Source organism: Corylus avellana, chromosome ca11 (assembly GCF_901000735.1).
Source record: "Corylus avellana chromosome ca11, CavTom2PMs-1.0".
Lineage (NCBI taxonomy): Eukaryota > Viridiplantae > Streptophyta > Magnoliopsida > Fagales > Betulaceae > Corylus > Corylus avellana.
In genome coordinates this window covers 11,614,829-11,632,686 of record NC_081551.1, presented here as the reverse complement: position 1 = coordinate 11,632,686, position 17,858 = coordinate 11,614,829, and the positions used below count along the sequence as shown (strand labels likewise).

Here is a 17,858-nt window from a genome sequence, read left to right as displayed (position 1 = left end):
CCAATTGATGCAGTGTGACTTAGTGGGCTACAGCGAATAACAACATTAAGTAGTGGATAAATACTTCTAGATCTTGAGACTATCAAGGGATCTAAGAAATCTTCTTGAAAAGCTGGATACTCTCTAGGTTTTGAAGAAAAACAAAGAAGAAACTCAACTCTGAGTAATTCTTATTAAACAAACTTAATAATAATCTAAATATGCCTTTCTGAAGGCTATAAGCATGCATTTAGGCCCCTAAAACCCTAAACCTAATAAAACACAAAATAAAGTCGGCTATTGTAATTCTACGAATGGTGTCCAGACAGGACATAACCCGTGTCCGGACACGTAAACAAAATGTGCATAAAAATAACATAGAAAAGTCATTCTGCCATCCCTGTTTGGACACCCCAAAGGCCCTGTCCGGACACTAACTCCAATAACTCCAAGATCACAGCAGTGTCCGAACATGGGGGAAGCCTGTTCGGACACCATGTCCATAAACACCTTCTTGATCTACATCACCAAGCCGTCACTCGTAGAAGCGACGTTGGTAGAGTTTACAGTTTGGTGGGCACCTTGGGGATTAGTCTTAGAGCATGTTTGGCTCTGTGGTTGCAGGGCCAAAACGAGCTTTTGAGGCTTAAGAAGCCCGTTTCAGGAAAAAAAAGGTTGTTTGGTAAAATATTGCCAAACAGTTTTGGGTTTCTAAACGCTCAAAACCACGTTTGGGCTGAAGCTTGAAAATGAGGCTTCTGGGGAAACGAACTTCTGGAAAGAAAGGCGCGCCGCATTTTGCATTCAATAAAATATATGAACCAACAAAAATACCCGTACAAATTTCAACAAATGACAACCATACCCATATATAAACATCACCTTCAACCAAACCTATCATTCTACCATAGTTGAGAGCCGCTACAGGGAGCGAGACTCAAGCAGAAGTTCATCTCATTTCGGTAAGTTCGTCTGATTTTTTATTATTTTCATCTCTTTTGCTCCAATCTTGACCTATATAAAAGAAGTTTGCAAGATGTAAATTGAAACAACTAAACATTCGAGAGAGACCTGCAGAGAAGAGTATTAGAAAAAATAGAGAGAAGAAAAAAAAAAAGAGGATAGAAGGGAAAAGAAGATAAAGAATATGGCTTTGGGCAGTGATAAGGTTATAATTGTTCTTTAGGCAGAGAGAACAAGTGAGCAGCACGCGTGGAATAGCTGGTCTTGGGTAATGTGTGGTGTCTGCATTGCGAAGAGCTCCCACGTGGGGTAGATAGGATTTGTCTTCAACTCTTTTTTTTTTTTTGAATTGTTTCTAGAATATATTTGTTTTTTTTTTCTTTTACTGTGGATTTTTATACCATTGTTGACTCTGATCTATACTTTTTTACTTGAGTTCTCCAAAAAGTAACATTAGCTACTAATACTAGTTACTTGTTTTGAGATAATATTACTTATTGTTGCCCTTTCGTTTGTGGACATGCGTGTTTTTCATATCAATATGATTTTTTGCATTTTATCAAAGCCAGCACTTTAAACAAATTATTACTTTTTAATCATGTTTAACATGCCTATTCATTTATAATTTTATCAGCTTATTTATTGTGTGACAAACATGAGTAAAGCAGGTCAAAGCAATGTTGTTGCTGCTATAGAAGATACTCAGTAAAGAAAGTAGTTTGGACTGAAAAAATGCTAGAAGCTTATCTTGACATATGTAATACTGAGATTCATGCTGGTAACCACACAGGAACACATTTCAATAAGACAGGATGAAAAAATGTGATAAATAAATTTAATGAAAAACTAGAAAACAATATTGCTATAAACAACTAAAGAACAAGTGGGATAGTTTCAAAAAAGAGTGGAACATTTGGAAGAGATTGATAGGCAAGGAAACTGGCCCTGGATGGGATCCGGTGAAAAAGACAATTGATGTGCCTGATGATTGGTGGGAATAAAAATTGCTGGTATTATATTTTTACTTATTTGTTTTTGTTTAAAAATGGTTTATAAAATGTCTATTATTTATTTTTACACATACCTAACTTCAGGAAGTTCCAGATGCAACCAAGTTTCGCACGGCAGGTTTGGCTTATGCTATAAAGGTGAAAAATATTGTTTAGAGATATAACTACCACCAGGGAGGGATCTTGGGCACCATCCATAGGGTTGGTTCCTAATGATATTGGTGCCATAGATGATGTAGATGTCAACTTTGATGAAGATGACAATGTTCTAGAAGGTGAAGACGTTTTGGATGATGAACCAAATCTCAATACACATATCATTGATGATATTCTTGCTGATTTAGATACACAGGCTAAAGGAAATAAGAAGTTTGGTCTTGCGGTTCAATGTAAGAAAAGAAAGAAAGGAGTTCAAATCGTTGGTCAACATTTGAGTCGTATTTGTGATGTAATAGAAAATAAGAATGCAGTGACATCTAAGAGTTACGATAAACCTGGATGTAATATTGAAGAGGTTATGGATGTTGCTCGGGGGATTGCTAAAAGAGAAAATGACATTGACATCCTTAAGTTTGCAACAGAGATATTTCTTAAGAGATCACATAGAGAGATGTTTGTGACTATTAAAGAGCCATGGTTGCAGATTGACTTTATCAAGCGAATGAGAAATAGAGAAATTAACTGACGTAGCATGGAATAATGTTGTTATTCTTTAATGTTGTTTTGTTATGAACTATTTGAAAAGTTTTGAGGATTTATTTGAATGTTATTATTATTTTTTTTATGTGTTGATTTGTGTACTAAGGTGAGTATATTATAATATTTCATAACTACATAGATATTTTTTTTTCTTATTTTTATGGGTGCTTATATATTTATTTTGTGTTTATTTCTTTATTTGTTTTCCTTACAGACATGAACAATAGTGATTATAGTAGTACTCAAGATGATACAAGTGATAGTGATTATGGTGAAGAGGAAAATGAAAATGAAAAATAATGTTTTTATTCTTGCAGCTACAACAGTAGAATTTGTTGAAGACTATTATATGCCACATATTGCAAAGGAACCTTATAGGACCTCTTCTCAAACAGGTTATAAGTGGATTATGGAGATTCTACAAGGTAATCCTGATAGGTGTAAACAAAATTTCATAATGGAAATACTTATATTTATTAACTTGTGTAAAGAGTTGAAGGAAAGATATCATTTAAGAGATACTAGGAAATTAACTGTTGAAGAGTTGGTAGCTATGTTTTTGAATACTTTAAGCCATAAGTTTGGGAATAGAATAGTACAAGAAATGTTTCAACATTCAGGAGAAACAGCTAGTAGACATTTTACTCATGTTTTAATGGCCGTTTCGAGAATGGCGATTGACATTATTAATCCTATTGATAGGGAGTTTAGGGATGTTCCAAGCAAAATTCATGATGATGAGCAGTATTGGCCATACTTCAAAGATTGTATTGGAGTCATTGATGGAACCCATGTGCCAGTTAAAATTTCCCAATCAAAACAAATACCATATATTGGTCGAAAAGGGATTCCTACTTAGAATGTTATGGTTGTTTGTGATTTTTATATGTGTTTCACCTTTGTTTGGGCTGGATGGGAAGGTACTGCACATGATACACGTATTTTATTGAAAGCTATTCGAAAGGAAGAATTACGATTTCCACACCCACCTAGAGGTTTGTATTTAATAAAAATAACAATTATGAATTATACATGAAAAAAAAAAAAAATACTTTTCAATATTTTTTTGTGACCGTTATTTGTATATTTTTTTGCAGGAAAATATTACTGGGTAAATGCAAGATATCCTCACATGAAGGGATACATGAGGCCATACAAAGGGGAGTAGTATCATCTACCAAACTTTCGTCGCGGAAGCCAACCGAGGGGTATGCATGAAATTTTTAATCATACACATTCATCACTTAGATGCACTATTGAAAAAACGTTTAGATTGGAAAAATAAGTGGAAGTTATTGCATTGCATGCCGAGTTTTCCATATAATAAACCAGTAAAAATCGTGGTGGCATCTATGGCTCTTAATAACTTCATTAGGAAGCATGCAATAAAGGATATTGAGTTCCAACCATATGATGATGATGATGATTTACTACCTATTAACAGTATAGGCGATGACGAAGTACAAAATGAGTCAAGCATACAACAATTAGAGACGTCCAATGAAAATTCTATGAACATTGAGTGTGATCATATTGTTAATCTACTTATGACCCATTAATGTTCCTTTTTTTTTTTTTTTTTTTTAAATGTTGTTTTGTTATAAACTATTTAAAATGTTGCAAGGATCTCTTTGAATGTTGTTCTTTTTTATGTGTTAAATACTTTGAAGTGTTGTGGTGTTAAAAATGTGTTAAATACTTTGAAGTGTTAAATACTTTAAAAAAAGAAAGAAAGAAAATGATTGACATCATTTTTTATTACATATAAGTATAAAAGAAAGAAAATGTTGACGTTTTGTTACATAAAACATTACAAAGTAATTTGTACTTGTGAAAGCTAACATTAACCATTTTTATATAAAAAGGTTGGTATAAAATGAAAAAAATAATAATAATAGTAATTACCAACCTTAGGCCCTTATTGTCAATACCAACATGTAATGATTTCACGTAAAATGACATATATTTGGTGTCACGTAATGATTTTTTTTTTTTTTCAAACTATACTAAAAAAAAAATCAAGGGGAAACTTCAAAAAGCCCCCTTGAACTTCTAGCCATTTTGACATACCCCCATGAATTTCAAAACTATCACTTTGGCCCCCTGAACTTTGATTTTCTCTCACTTTAGACCCTTTTAACTTTTTATACCCATTTTACCCTCAACTAAAACTACATCGTTTTGGACTCAACTAAAACTACACCATTTTGGGCTGCAAAACTACATCACCACCCAACCCAAAACGACGTCGTTTTGAGCATAATATTAAAAAAAAAAAAACTAAACCTGTGGTTTCGGCTTGAAACTGGGTAGATGCACCACCCCTGGCCATGGGGGGTAGTCCTACCACCCCCAAAAGGCCAATAAATAAATAAATAAACTGGGGAGGGGGGGATCGGGTACGGACCACCCTGAAGGGCTTCTGGGGTGGTTTCTGGGCCCCACACCGTCTCCAAAGCACTCGATCCCCTTTTATTAACTAGTGGTTTACCACCCTGATTTTTTTTATTTTTTTTTATTTTATTAATTAATTTATTTAATATTTTGCTTTTCTTTTTTTTCTTTTTTTTTAAAAAAAAAAATAATGCCTAAAACGACGTCATTTTGGGTTGGGTAGGTGTTGTAGTTTTAGGACACAAAACTACGTAGTTTTGGGGGAGGGTAAAATAGGTATAAAAAGTTAAATTGTTTGACTTTAACGTTAAAAGGGTCCAAAGTGAGAGAAAACCAAAGTTCAGGGGGCCTAAGTGAGAGTTTTGAAAATTCAGGGGGGGTATGTCAAAACGGCTGGAAGTTCAAGGAGGCTTGCTGAAGTTTCCCCAAAAATCAATTTATGTCCTTTATTGTCATTTTTGCAACAAAAAGCATTTTTTTTAGTTTTGTTACCAAACATTTGTAACATTAAAAAAGCACTTAAGACATGCAGTTACTAAACATGTAAACAGTTTTGCAGTAATAGCACTTTTGACAAAAGCTCACAAGCAAAAGCTCTATATCCTAAAGCTCTATTTTCCACCGCAATTTCAAACAGGCTCTTAGCTGGGATGGACGCACCCTCGGTCCGCGAGACCTTGTTCATAGGAACTGGGACTTCTCTTCAACAGCCTCGGTTTCCATGACCTCAGCATGACCACCCCTAGAATGAGCTGAAGCCTAAGACCTTGCTGGTTCAACGTTGGCTTGCTTAGGCTCACAAATTGCACCTATGATCTCTCTCTCACGGTCGAGAGGCTCCATTTCCAGTGAGCCCTAGGCAGCTATCGAATATCATCCAGAATATGCTGGATGTTTGACCCCGAAGCTGAAAAGGAAGACTCCACGGAAATGACAGGCATTGACGCAACATCCAATGGCCGAGCCGCCGACGGTTTAGTTGCTATCGGCCTAACTAGCAACAGATTTATGGTCAGAGGCCTTGAAGGCCTATCTTCGAGGAGAGCCTCGGGATCCGCAACTGAGTGTACTATTGGCCTAATGCGAAAAAAATTTTGCAGGCACCAAAAAGTTGGGCGAAGCTTGGCAGAGGAGACTTCCTCCTTTTCAAAGGAGGAACATCTAAGGCCTCAGGCTCGTCCACGAGCTCCAAGGGAGTCCTGGTCAAAGCCTAACATCCGACCACTGCGAGGGTGGATGGGAAAGCCTCCCCAACTTTCCTTTTTACCTTCTCAACGGTAGGCTTCTTCAGAGCCACGGTAGGAGTAGCAATTAGCATCCTTGGAGCCTCAATAACCGCAGCAGGTCTTTTCTCCTTAGTGATTGGCTCCCTCGGAACTGCAGCGATAGACTTCTTTGAAGCCTCGGTGGCCTGTCTTTTCCTCGACTCACCACTCCACCCACAGGGGGTATCTCAGACACTGCCTTAATCTGGCCATTGAAACCAGCTTCCCGTAGAACATAGTCCCCTCATGTGTCCAAACCCAGGCCAAGATTTTATTCACCCAATCTATTTCTTCCTCGAACAGTCGGGGTTCCTTGTGAGCATTCGGGGAAGGAACGCATGTCTCCCGAGGCACTCTCGAACCGTCCCTCACTTCCAAGGGAGCAAACTCCCAGTCTCTCATTGCGAAGAAAATTTATTCCTCCATCTTCTGTTGCTGGAGTAAGTCTTCTCCAGTTGGATGAATTTCACCCTTTATCGAGACTGGAAGGTGACAAGCGCATTAGACTTGGGCCCATGGTTAGTCTGTACACCCAAAGGAATTCCTGGACGGTTAGAGAATGTGCATCCCCAAGAACTGTCGGCCAAAGAACGATGCAAGTGATAAGTGCCAAATATTTCATATTTGGACCCCTTTATTTACATTAGTTAATCCTTTAGTTGTGTCGTTATTTAATGTTTTATGTTAGTTTTGTGTTTTTAGTGTTTTGTAGGTCGTTGAAGAAAAACTACAGCTTTAAAGGAAAAAATGCAAAGTTTGAAAGAAAGCATACTTTGAGAAGACCTAGATGATCTGGTTAAGTCTAACCAAATCCAAGAAAAATGTTAAATCAGATTAAATTGGATAAAAGATCAGATTGGATAAGATTTCGGATCGGGTTGAAATTCAGATTTTGTATACGTCTCAATATTTTGAGACGTAACTTCTTGCTCAAATATCGGATTAAAGTGATCCAAGCGGCATTGGAAAGCTAATTCAAAATACTACAATTTGTTGTGAAATAGGATTTTCCTAATTCTAAAGGTTTCTATGCCAAAATCGCCTCGCAATTCAAGGATACAAATCTGGATGAATCCTATTTCGATTTCAGATTTCTATTTTGACTGGGAAACAGACCTCCGAATTATCTAGGTTTAATAAGGTTTTTAGGACTTTCCGAAGCCTATAAATAGACTTCTTTGCATTCAAGAAAAGAGACACAATCCTAGAGAGCAAAATTCTTTTGTTTAGTTTTTCTTTAGGTTTAGGTTTAGGTTTAGATTTTATTTTTATGTAGAGCTAAATTCCCAACTAACGTTGGGGATGAAGCTTCACTAATGAAGAACGACATCACTTTTATGTATGTCTTTATTTATCCGATTTTATTGATTTTTATATTTCAATTGTTTTACTTCTAATCAATGTGTGGAGTGATTCTTGGATATCTCTTGTAATTCAAGGATACATGTGATGATTTAAGATAATTTTGTATGATTGATTGCTTGGTTTTTAACTCATAAAAATTGGATATCCCTTGTGATTTGTTCTACGGATACATCTGGTGTTTCAATTGAATTTGGATTCCTTTTGTGATTTGGGCAATGAATGGATACATGGAATGGTTTTAATTAATTTTTTGAAGCATAGTAAAACATACATAAGATTTAAATTGTGAGAACTTCTGATAAATATTTATGGATATGGAGTATGTTGTTATGATTCGGTGAGTGTGGATTCCCAAACCTTAGTCTTTATCTTTTGTTTTATTTAGTTTATGTTTATCTTTTAATTTTTAAAACCAAAATTCAAAACCCTTTTGGAACTAGGTTAGGATTTAATTAGTTTAGATTTAAATTGCTCTTTCAAAAATACAATTATCTGTGGGTTCGACCTCGCAGCTGCAATCCATTATATTACAATCGATTCGTGCACTTGCGAGTTAAATAAATTTGCATAACAGCAAGCAAAGAATACCCTCCAACCGTTGGGCACAATCTGATGGGGAGCCACGTTTAGGTCACTCAACAACTCCCGAATAATCTTCGGGAAAGGTAACTTGAGGCCTGCTCGGAACATAGCCTCGTACAACCAGATTTCGTGTTCCTCGGCATTTACCACCGCACCTTTCTGCCCACTATCGAATCGAAGCTTCACCAATTTCGGGATGTAACTATCCAGTTTGATTCAGTGCTCGTCAGCGTCCATCAACTCTGCATTCCACATTGCTGGGTAAGAGTTACCCAAGCCATCTAAATCAGACCCATCGTCGTGACCCATAAGGTATATGAGTTCTGGGAATAGCTCTCAAGGAATGCACGAATAACCATCACAAATTAGGAGGCAGGTCACACTCAACCAGAGACGATCAATCGCCGATTCAATTAAAGGAAGAAGGAAATCCAAGTACTTGAGCATTGGACTGTTTGTATCGACAAAAACCTTGGGAAATGGCACAAATTTGACCGAAACCCTAAAAAAGACTACTCGTAAATAGTAATATAGGAGAAAATGGTTAGGGTGAAAGCAAGCTAGTGAAAAGACAAGTTGCAGAGCTCTCAGACAGCAAGAAATGGAGTTTAGGGAGAGAAGCTTTGCGAAGAAGTTGTAAAAATGATGAAATGGAATAAAGAAGCCTTCAAATAGGCAAGAACAATATGAAGGGCCAGCGGCGCTCAAATGCTCTGAAACGGTGACAAGCAAAACCCTAGGGATGCCTCGGAAGTACGCATGGACATTAAATGCCCTCTAAAGGCGCGCCCCACTAAACCGCGCAGATGGAAACGCGTGGCCACCGAGAGTACAACCACACCAACAGCGACACGTGGTGCTGTGCTCGGCAAGACAGATCGACAGACAAGCTGACAATTACTCGGGAAAATCAACAGCCTCAGCAGATCTTTGAGGGCAAAAAGTCCCGCCAAAAATGTGAAATTCAAATTTTTAAATTTTCCAGGATTAAACCTCAAAAAATTCTTTCCGAGGATAGGTCGAATTTACAGAGGCTGACCAATTTTGAAGAACATGAAATTTCCATAGTCACTCAGACCAAGAAATTGGGGGGTAACTGTAAGGTCATCGATCGGCCGCATAAGGTCCAACAGTGTAATACCCCGAAATTATTTCCCTATTTTAAAGGAAATAATTTAAGGATAATTCGACATTTGTCATAATTGAGTTTTAATAGGTGATTTTATTTTATGAGATCCGGATTTGCTAATGAGGAGATAATTATAGGCTTTGATTTACTATAGTATTAGAAGGTTTAAATTAGGGATTCTTAGATTTATTTGATTAAACCACAAAAAGGAAAAGACAATAGGTTATTATGGGTCTTTTGTGGTTTAATATATTACGAGGGGCAATTTTGTAAAATATAGGATTAGGCTAGGGACTCTTTGGGGAATTAGTTTTAAGGAATGAGACAAAGGCACAAGAAATAAATGGAGTCTCACGTGTATGTTGGGAGCAATAAGAAAAGACAAAAGAAAAGGAAAAGAGAAGGGCAACTTTGTAAAGCATGAAATTAGACTAGGGGCTTCTAAGTAAAGGGGATTCTTTTTAGATGAGGGACTTGCCCTCATGTGAAAGGCGATCACGTGAAGCCAAGCCACTATGATTTGCTGCCACACCTTCACAAGGAAGGTGTGAGCTTAGGCGTGTGAGAGAGAGGCCAAGAGAGAGAGAGAGTGCAGCGTGTGTGAGAGAGAGTGCAGCGTGGGAGAGAGAGTGAGGTTCTACAATAAGAGACAAGGAGGGAGAGAGCTCCTCACGAGAGAGCTATAGCTGCTACCAAGCAGCAGCAGGCACGCATGCCTGCTGCTGTCCCACGCGTGAAGGCTGAAGAAAGGGGCACCGTTTCCCCCTCACTCTATAAAACAGGAAGCAACACTCCTTGCACTTGGGTGAAAATAGAGAATGAGAGAGGGAGGTGCGATCGTGAGGAAGTGAGTGAGGCAAAGAGTGAGAAGTGTTGGGTGGTCCTTCTTTATGTGGGGACCAGCCCACGTGGCAGTAACAAAGGGTTTTAAACCCTTTGTGTGATATATATATATATATATATATGAAACGTGAGACTAGAGACACGTGAGACAAAAGAAGAGAAGAAAGAAAGAAACAGTGCGGCGCGCAGGGAGAGAGAAATAGAAAAAGAAAAAAAAAAAAAAAAGGTTTTGCCTTTTTCACATCCATCAGAGATTGGAAGGTCGTTTGCGGTTCGATCTTGATGCAATTTTAGAGTGTTGCTCCTGACGACGAGTGCTACGTATTGACTGGTGTTGATCGTTGGAATTCCTCTCTAATCGCTTGGTTGCTAATACCTACTTGGTGAGATCTTTCTTTATTCTTGTTAGAATCCATTTTAGGGTGATGAATTTATGTTTAATCCAAGAATGCATGTATTCTTGATGTGGTGATAACCTCTAGATATTTCTCTAGGGAAGACAATTGTAAACTTATTATTGTTGATAGTGGAAGATTTAACTGGATTAGGTCCCGTGATTTTTACCTTCGCATTGGAGGGTTTTTCACGTAAAAATCTTAGTGTCTTGCTTGATTATTTTTGCTATTGTGTTACTATTTAATTTACACAAAGAGAGGTAGATTATTTCAGCTGAGCATCTGAAATTGGTGTCCACCCCCAACAAGAGGATAAGGGAGAGAGGGAAATCGTGAGGGCTGGGTTCCCTTACCCAGGCCAAATCGAGAGAGAGAGAAGAAGAGAGAAAAGAGGGAAAAAGAGACAAACCGGAGAGAAGAGAGAAAGAAGGAGAAGGAAAAAAGAAAAGAAAGAGAGGGTCGGGGAGAGAGAGAGCTGCGATTTTAGAGAGAGAGACCCGAGAGTTAGATATAGAGATGAGCGTGAGTTGAAAGAGGGTCCATGAGAAAGAGAGAGAGGGGGGCTGTCCCTGCTGAACCACAACTTGAGAAAGAGGAGGGTGCAATTTTGAGAGAGAACCCGAGAGAGAGAAGTGTGATTTTGGAGCGGGTCGCCAGTGCTTGGAGCAAGGTGGCGCCATAGGCGGAGGAGCAACCCCGACGCTAGCGGGTTTCCGGATTCAAGGCGTGTGGGTAAGATATGTCTAGCGATTTCTAGTAATTTTATTTGGTTATTGAAGATAGTCATTTTTAGCATTTGGGTTATTGATTCTCGGTGATTTTGAGGAATAAGGGCAAACTTGGGAGGATTAATTATGGCAGCTAAATATTGAGGGTTTAGCAAGGGTTTGATTAGTCATTTGGTGTTTATAGGTTTTTGACCGATTATAGTGTTCTTTGATTTATTTTTTTGTAACACTTGGGTTGTTAGCAAATAGTGTTTTAATGCTTTGATTTAGAGGTAGCCGGTTGCGTACTAATTTTAGGGTATCGATTATGGTTATGAACACAAGTGTGGAGAGGTGCTTTATAATTGGCCGGTTATGGTTTTTATAGTTATTATGGATGGATACCTTGGGTTCCTATTAATTAGCATTTTAGTGTGTCATATTGTTAGCTTAAGAAGGTGGGTTGTTTTATGGGTTAAGTGATAGCATTGCATGATTCATGGCCGAACAAAGTATATTTGAGGATTGTCCTTATAGGGGATGGATGATGGTTCTAGGAGTTGTTTATGTCTAGGGGTTGCGATTGTGTTAGGGTTTAGGATCTTAGAAGGGGTTCTAGATGGTATTGTTTTAACTAGGGTATTATGTGATGGGTTTTTATGTAAAGACTCCAAGAGGGTTTTCAGGGGGTCGACCGCAATTATAAAACGCTACACATCGGTGTGTGTCGAAGGAGAATTTGAGGATTAAGGTAAGTGGGCTATCTTGTGTTAGTATTTTCATGAATAATGACCCGTTGCATTTTATACATAATTCTTTCAAAGACAAACCCGGGTTATCTCTTGAACTAAATAAAATACCATTTTATGCATGAAAAGTGTTATATGAGCTATTTTTATAATTGTTGTCTCAAAAATATATATAAACTGTTTATTGGGCTACTTAATAATATTGTATGTGATGTGATGCTATTTATGATGTGATAAATGTGGTGATACCGGTACCGTGTGTGTGTGTTATGTGTATATGATCAGAGGCAGTGCAACACACCATTTGTTGGGTGTGGCCTCGTAAGCCGTTAACCAAAAGTAAAGGGGGTTCGGCTAATAGCATTCCGTTGAAAGGGGATGAGCGGACTAGTCCTTGCCGAAAGGGGGTGTGCAGGACAAGGACAAGCTTACTTTGGGGGTTAATCAGAGAGAGCTATGTTATGGAAATCTGGTCTTACTTTGTAGATGACATAAATAGTTGCAAACAAAGTAAGGGATTGGTTAATATTATGTAATGCTATAATATTGTGAAGGCATCCCAATGAATATTTTGAGAATAACGATGTTCATGTTTAACCATCTGGATATAAATTGTTCACTGTCACACACTAGCATGAGATTACCTGCTTACTAAGTTGTTGGACTTACCCCTTACTTTTATTACACCAAGGGAGCATGACGGCAGTTTATAGAGAGACTAGCTAAGGTTGAGTAGACTGGACCTGAAGGCAGATGCGGCTGTTCGATGTAAAGGTATTGATCGAGTTATGACTTGAAAACCTACTATAGAACTATGAAGATTATCTGTGGTATCTAGCATTTGAGATGTATTTGTATATTTTAGGACGATGCAACTATTCTTTGTAGTATCATGTATGATTGATGACTCAACTTATACTGAGGTTTTAGTAATGCTCTGATTGTAATGACAAATGCTTATAGATCAAAATAAATTTAGGGACTTCCCCTGCTTGATTACTCTGATTAAGGAAAATAGATCCCTATGGACTTACCAGTTTTGTGGTTAAGTCTGGGAGGCGCTTGATAATTTAATTACTAGTTAATTAAATTTTCGAGGCGTTACAAATAGGCCCCTAGGCTCAATCTACCTTACAAACTCATTAAGACCGAGCCCGGGCAACAACTTAGTTGGCTAAGCCCGATGTATAGTCGATCCACCGAGGGCATCGTAGTCTTTTGCCGAGGGTAGATCGGTCATCTCACCTAAAGCTAATCCACGATTCCTAGATAAATGTGAGAATCTATCTAATATCCAAACAGCAAGTCACATTCAATAGAACATGGACTAGCTGTTAATGCCCAACTGATACACGTGTACCCGAGGATCACTCGGGTATCCACGTTGGGCGCCAATAGAGCAAAACCGCATGTTCCACGATCTCAAAAGCTACTGAAATCAAGGATCAACCCAACAACCCATATCCTTTGCCAACAACTGCACAACAGATATTCAAGGATGCGGGGGTCGACAGTCACAACAACTTCAGACCTATAAAATGCAAGTCACAACTCATCTTTTGGGTAATCACAATTTCCGCTCTTAAGCTTTTTAATTGCATTTATTCTCTTCACTCAAATACTAACTTAGACATCAGAGCTTCCTCGTCAGAGCACCACTAGTAGCTTTGATCCTATTGTTCTTATTTTGCAGCTCGACGATTCCTCGAACATCGTGGCATTCCACTAAGATCGTGCCACGTCACCACTCGGAAACTGTCATCAACAACTAATATATCAATCCTAACACATATTTATGATTTTCAATAGATATACTTTTTGTGATACACAAATTATGTTATGAAATACTTTATTTATATTTAGGGTTAACTACTTTATTAGTATCTCGGTTTACATGTTTTTATTTTCCCCCCAATGTTTTCAAAATAAACAAATGTGATACCTTACCTATGAAAAAATGCAAAATCGATACCTCGTTAGTTTTTGTTAGTCTAAATTAACGGAATTTCACGTCATCGTTACGTGTCACTCCCAAAATATGCCACATGTCATAAAAATAAAAATAATAAAATAATAAAATTAAAAAGTTGAAAATTCTATGGGGTGGCCGGCCACCCCCATTTTGGCCACTTAGCCACCCCCAAGACCGGTCTAGGGGTGGCCGAACCACCCCTTGTTTGAGAGACTTGGAAAATTTGACAGCCCCTGTTTGGGAGACCAGTGATTTCGATCTTGATATCATGACTCCCAAATCAATAAGGATTTTCTTAGGGTCTGCGATGACGACATCGTCACCCGGAATACCATAATCCCTAAACTTGCGCTTAGGATAAATCCTATTGAAATCTCGAACGAGAATGTTAAATTAACTAGGGTTTGGATATGGATCTGTGCTCCAAAATAAACAAACCAAATCATTAGCCACTTTTTACGACATTCAGCCATATTAATCAATTCAATTATGTGGTCTAGTCTCAATAGATTGTCACAAAGGTAGATAAAGAAAAAGGTTTAGGACTAAGAGTGAAGCTAGATATAAGGTTGAAGTTGGCATAGCCAGTGCAAAAACTCACAAACGATTTTTCTACAATGTTTTCTCGACACTTTAGTGGATCCAGCAGGTTGGTTGGAACGGGGGTAGTTCGGCCACCTCAGACCGGCCTTGGGGGTCGCCAATGGCCAAAATGGGGGTGGTCGGACCCCATAAAATTTTCAACTTTTAAATTAATTTTTTTTTAAATTTATTTATTTAGGTTTAGGTTTTTTTTTAATATTTTATTTATTTATATTTATATTTGTAATTTTTACGACACATGGCATATTTTGGGAGTGACACGTGGCGATAACGTGGAATTCCGTTAATTTAGACTGACAGAAACTAACGAGGTATCGATTTTGCATTTTTCCATATATGAGGTATCACATTTGGCTGTTTTGAAAACATAAAAACGTGTAAACCGAGATACTAATAAAGTAGTTAACCCTTATATTTAAAGAGAGAAAAAACAAATTATCTTATTTACATTTTATTTCAAACCCTTCCAAAGAAAAATTTCTAGCTCCGCCATTGCAATGACCACACAAGTAATAACAAAGACCCAAGATAGCTCTGCTGAAAAGATTGTCATGACAACTCTGGTTGTGACTAAGGCGGGTGGGGAAGTGGAGAAGAACATGGTGACTAAGCAATTCTTGTTGATGGATAAGTTTTTGGTGATAAGAGAAGTTGAAGAAGAGCTTTGGGAGAGTGTATAAGAGCATTCCAAGCAACCATCCTAAAGTTGCTTCCATTCCCTACATGTAGGAAAAATCTCAAAAAAATCACCAAAACTCACCTACAGCAACTTATTTATATCTTCCTACATTAGAATTGCTACATGTAGCAATTCAAGTGGTTTATTTTTTTATGACGGTGAGGCAACGCCCTTTAGACCTACCCTTGCAAAATAAACCTCGGACCCGTATACCGCACTCTTGAAAGTTTCCCTACATAGATCAGGGTAAATCACTAGTTTTTTACACCAAGGGATGTGGCCGCAAGGGAGAGTTTGCACCTAACAAGTCTCGCACTTGGGATCTATGAGATGATACTCCTTAAGACCACAAGCCTCAACCACTAGGCAAATCCCTTGGAGTTATTTTTATAATCATAAAATGACATTCTCTCTCATCTCACACCTCCCTATACAAAATAAATGAATATAAAAAAAAAAAAAAAAAGAATAATATTTTAATGTTATAAGGAAATATAAAATGAAGTTATTGTGGAGTGTATTTGAATAAGGAAGAAAAAAGTAGTTTTATTCCTAAATCTAGAAAAAATTTAGGGAAGCTATTGTGAATGCCCTAAGGTAACTAGGGAGCTCTTGTTCGTTAAGGTGTAAATGAAAACTTTATGATTTATGTTTTTCTAAGTTTTATTCTTTGCCTTCTTTCACGTTTGTTTTTCATAAATTGGTAGATTGATTTGCTTTTTGTTTCTCATAGGGTTTTTTTTTTTTTTTTTTTTCAATTGACGGACGTGGTATATTGTATTGGGTATTGACATGAATGTTAACATATCAAATAAAACACATATACCATATGACAAATTGTTAACTTTGACACTAAAATGGTACAAGAGCATATTTTAAATTTGGATAAAACTTAAGCACTTTATTCTTGAAATTAGAAACTCTAATTAAATCCAATTAAAAAAAAAAAAAAAACCTTAAGAGGCTAAATATAATTCTTTCCCTGACAAATACACGAGATTTAAAAATGAAAAATGTTAGGTATTCTTTTAGTGTTCTCCTCGTGTTTTTCCAACTGTGATGTGACTTTTAAAATCAATAGATTAAAAGTCAATAATGATAATCTTAAATTCAACGGTAATTTTAAAAGCCACATCACAGTTAGAAGGATATCAGGAAAATACTAGAAGAACATCTAGCATTTCTCTTTAAAAATACTTGCATACAAAATGGTTATTTCGAAAAAAAAAATAAAAAATAAAAAATAAAACCTCAAAAGGGCTACTTGGATAAATCTTTACTATAGATAGATATTCACGAAAGTAATTATAATTAAATATAAGGATTTAATTCTAATAATTTCCCACTCTTCCCACTCTATGTAAGGATTTAATTCTAATAATTTCCCACTCTTCCCACTCTCTGATTGCGAAGAAAATTCTTTATATTTATTTTTTTTCTACTTAATCTTTTCAGTTTCGTTAGAAACTTGTCTAGATTAATGTTCTTAAAGAGTATTGTTACTTCAAATAGTTGAATCCATCAAGTGCACCGCGTCAGCTGCATTTGCAAGGTTCTGTTTCAGGTTTCTTTCCACTCCATTAAGGTGCTTGAAGTCTATCCAGATTGGTAATTTCCTTTTATGAATGAATGCCAGATTGTTACAAAAAATAATAATAATAAAAGAAAAAAAAAAATCCCAATAATGCTATACATCACCCCCATTTCCTTAAAGTGTACGTGTCATGATCTCACGGAGTATTTGAAGCATAAAAATTGATTTTATGGTTAAGAGAACCATGCTACATTAGTTTTGGGGTTATAAGGTAATTAATAGAATTACTCAAAGATGACTTATGGCTAGGAGTGGGTATCCATTCAGTAAAGTCATGATCGGTCAGTTAACCGAAATTGTCAGTTAAATCGGTTAATTCACAGATTTCATTTCAATAACAAATTATTTCAAAATTTTTGGTTAATTCAGTAATTGGTTAATTTTGGTTAGTTAATCGGTTAACCGTGGGCCTTTTTAATTGGGCCAAAAATTAGTTATTTTGAGTGCCCAATTTTTTTTTTTTTTTTACTAAAATAACTTATTGAACATAAAATGCAAACAATAAGAATATAAGATGCAAAAAACTTTCCAAATACTTTTAACAAAATATCACTCCGTAAAATCCATTCATCAAAGCCTTAATCCATGTCAAATTTTGTGGTTCAATTCGGTTACAAAAAATTTATACTGATTAACCGAACTGAAACGACGTCGGTATAAAAAATCTATACCACTTTTCAACTCTCATAAGTCAGTTAATTTCGGTTCAGTTATAATCAGTAGACAATTAATTTGCCCACCCCTACTTATGGCTATTGTTAGTGGCAACAAATTAATTAAATTAACTACTTAACTCTTGTGATTGGCCATTAGGATCTTTTTTCTTTTCTTTGTGGGGTTGTAATTGGCATCACGTCTATTACATGTGGCTGTGAGTAAATTTTTATTTCTTTAGACTAAATACCTCTAAAGAAAAGTTGTGGAATCGCG

General features: G+C 36.8%; 1 protein-coding gene across 1 annotated transcript; it reads left to right on the top strand.

The window, feature by feature from the left end:
* Window positions 1–1,597: 1,597 nt before the first annotated feature.
* LOC132165070 (uncharacterized) lies at window positions 1,598–2,637 on the top strand. The gene is made up of 2 exons (XM_059575575.1): window positions 1,598–1,647; window positions 2,109–2,637. Exons 1-2 carry the CDS (start codon window positions 1,598–1,600, stop codon window positions 2,635–2,637), a joined length of 579 nt encoding a protein of 192 aa, XP_059431558.1.
* Window positions 2,638–17,858: the final 15,221 nt, after the last annotated feature.

Coding starts and splice junctions, on each gene's coding strand:
- LOC132165070 (XM_059575575.1), top strand. CDS start 1,598: ATGAGTAAAGCAGGTCAAAGCAATGTTGTTGCTGCTATAGAAGATACT. Junction 1,648..2,108: donor GCTGCTATAGAAGATACTCA/GTAAAGAAAGTA, acceptor AATATTGTTTAG/AGATATAACTACCACCAGGG.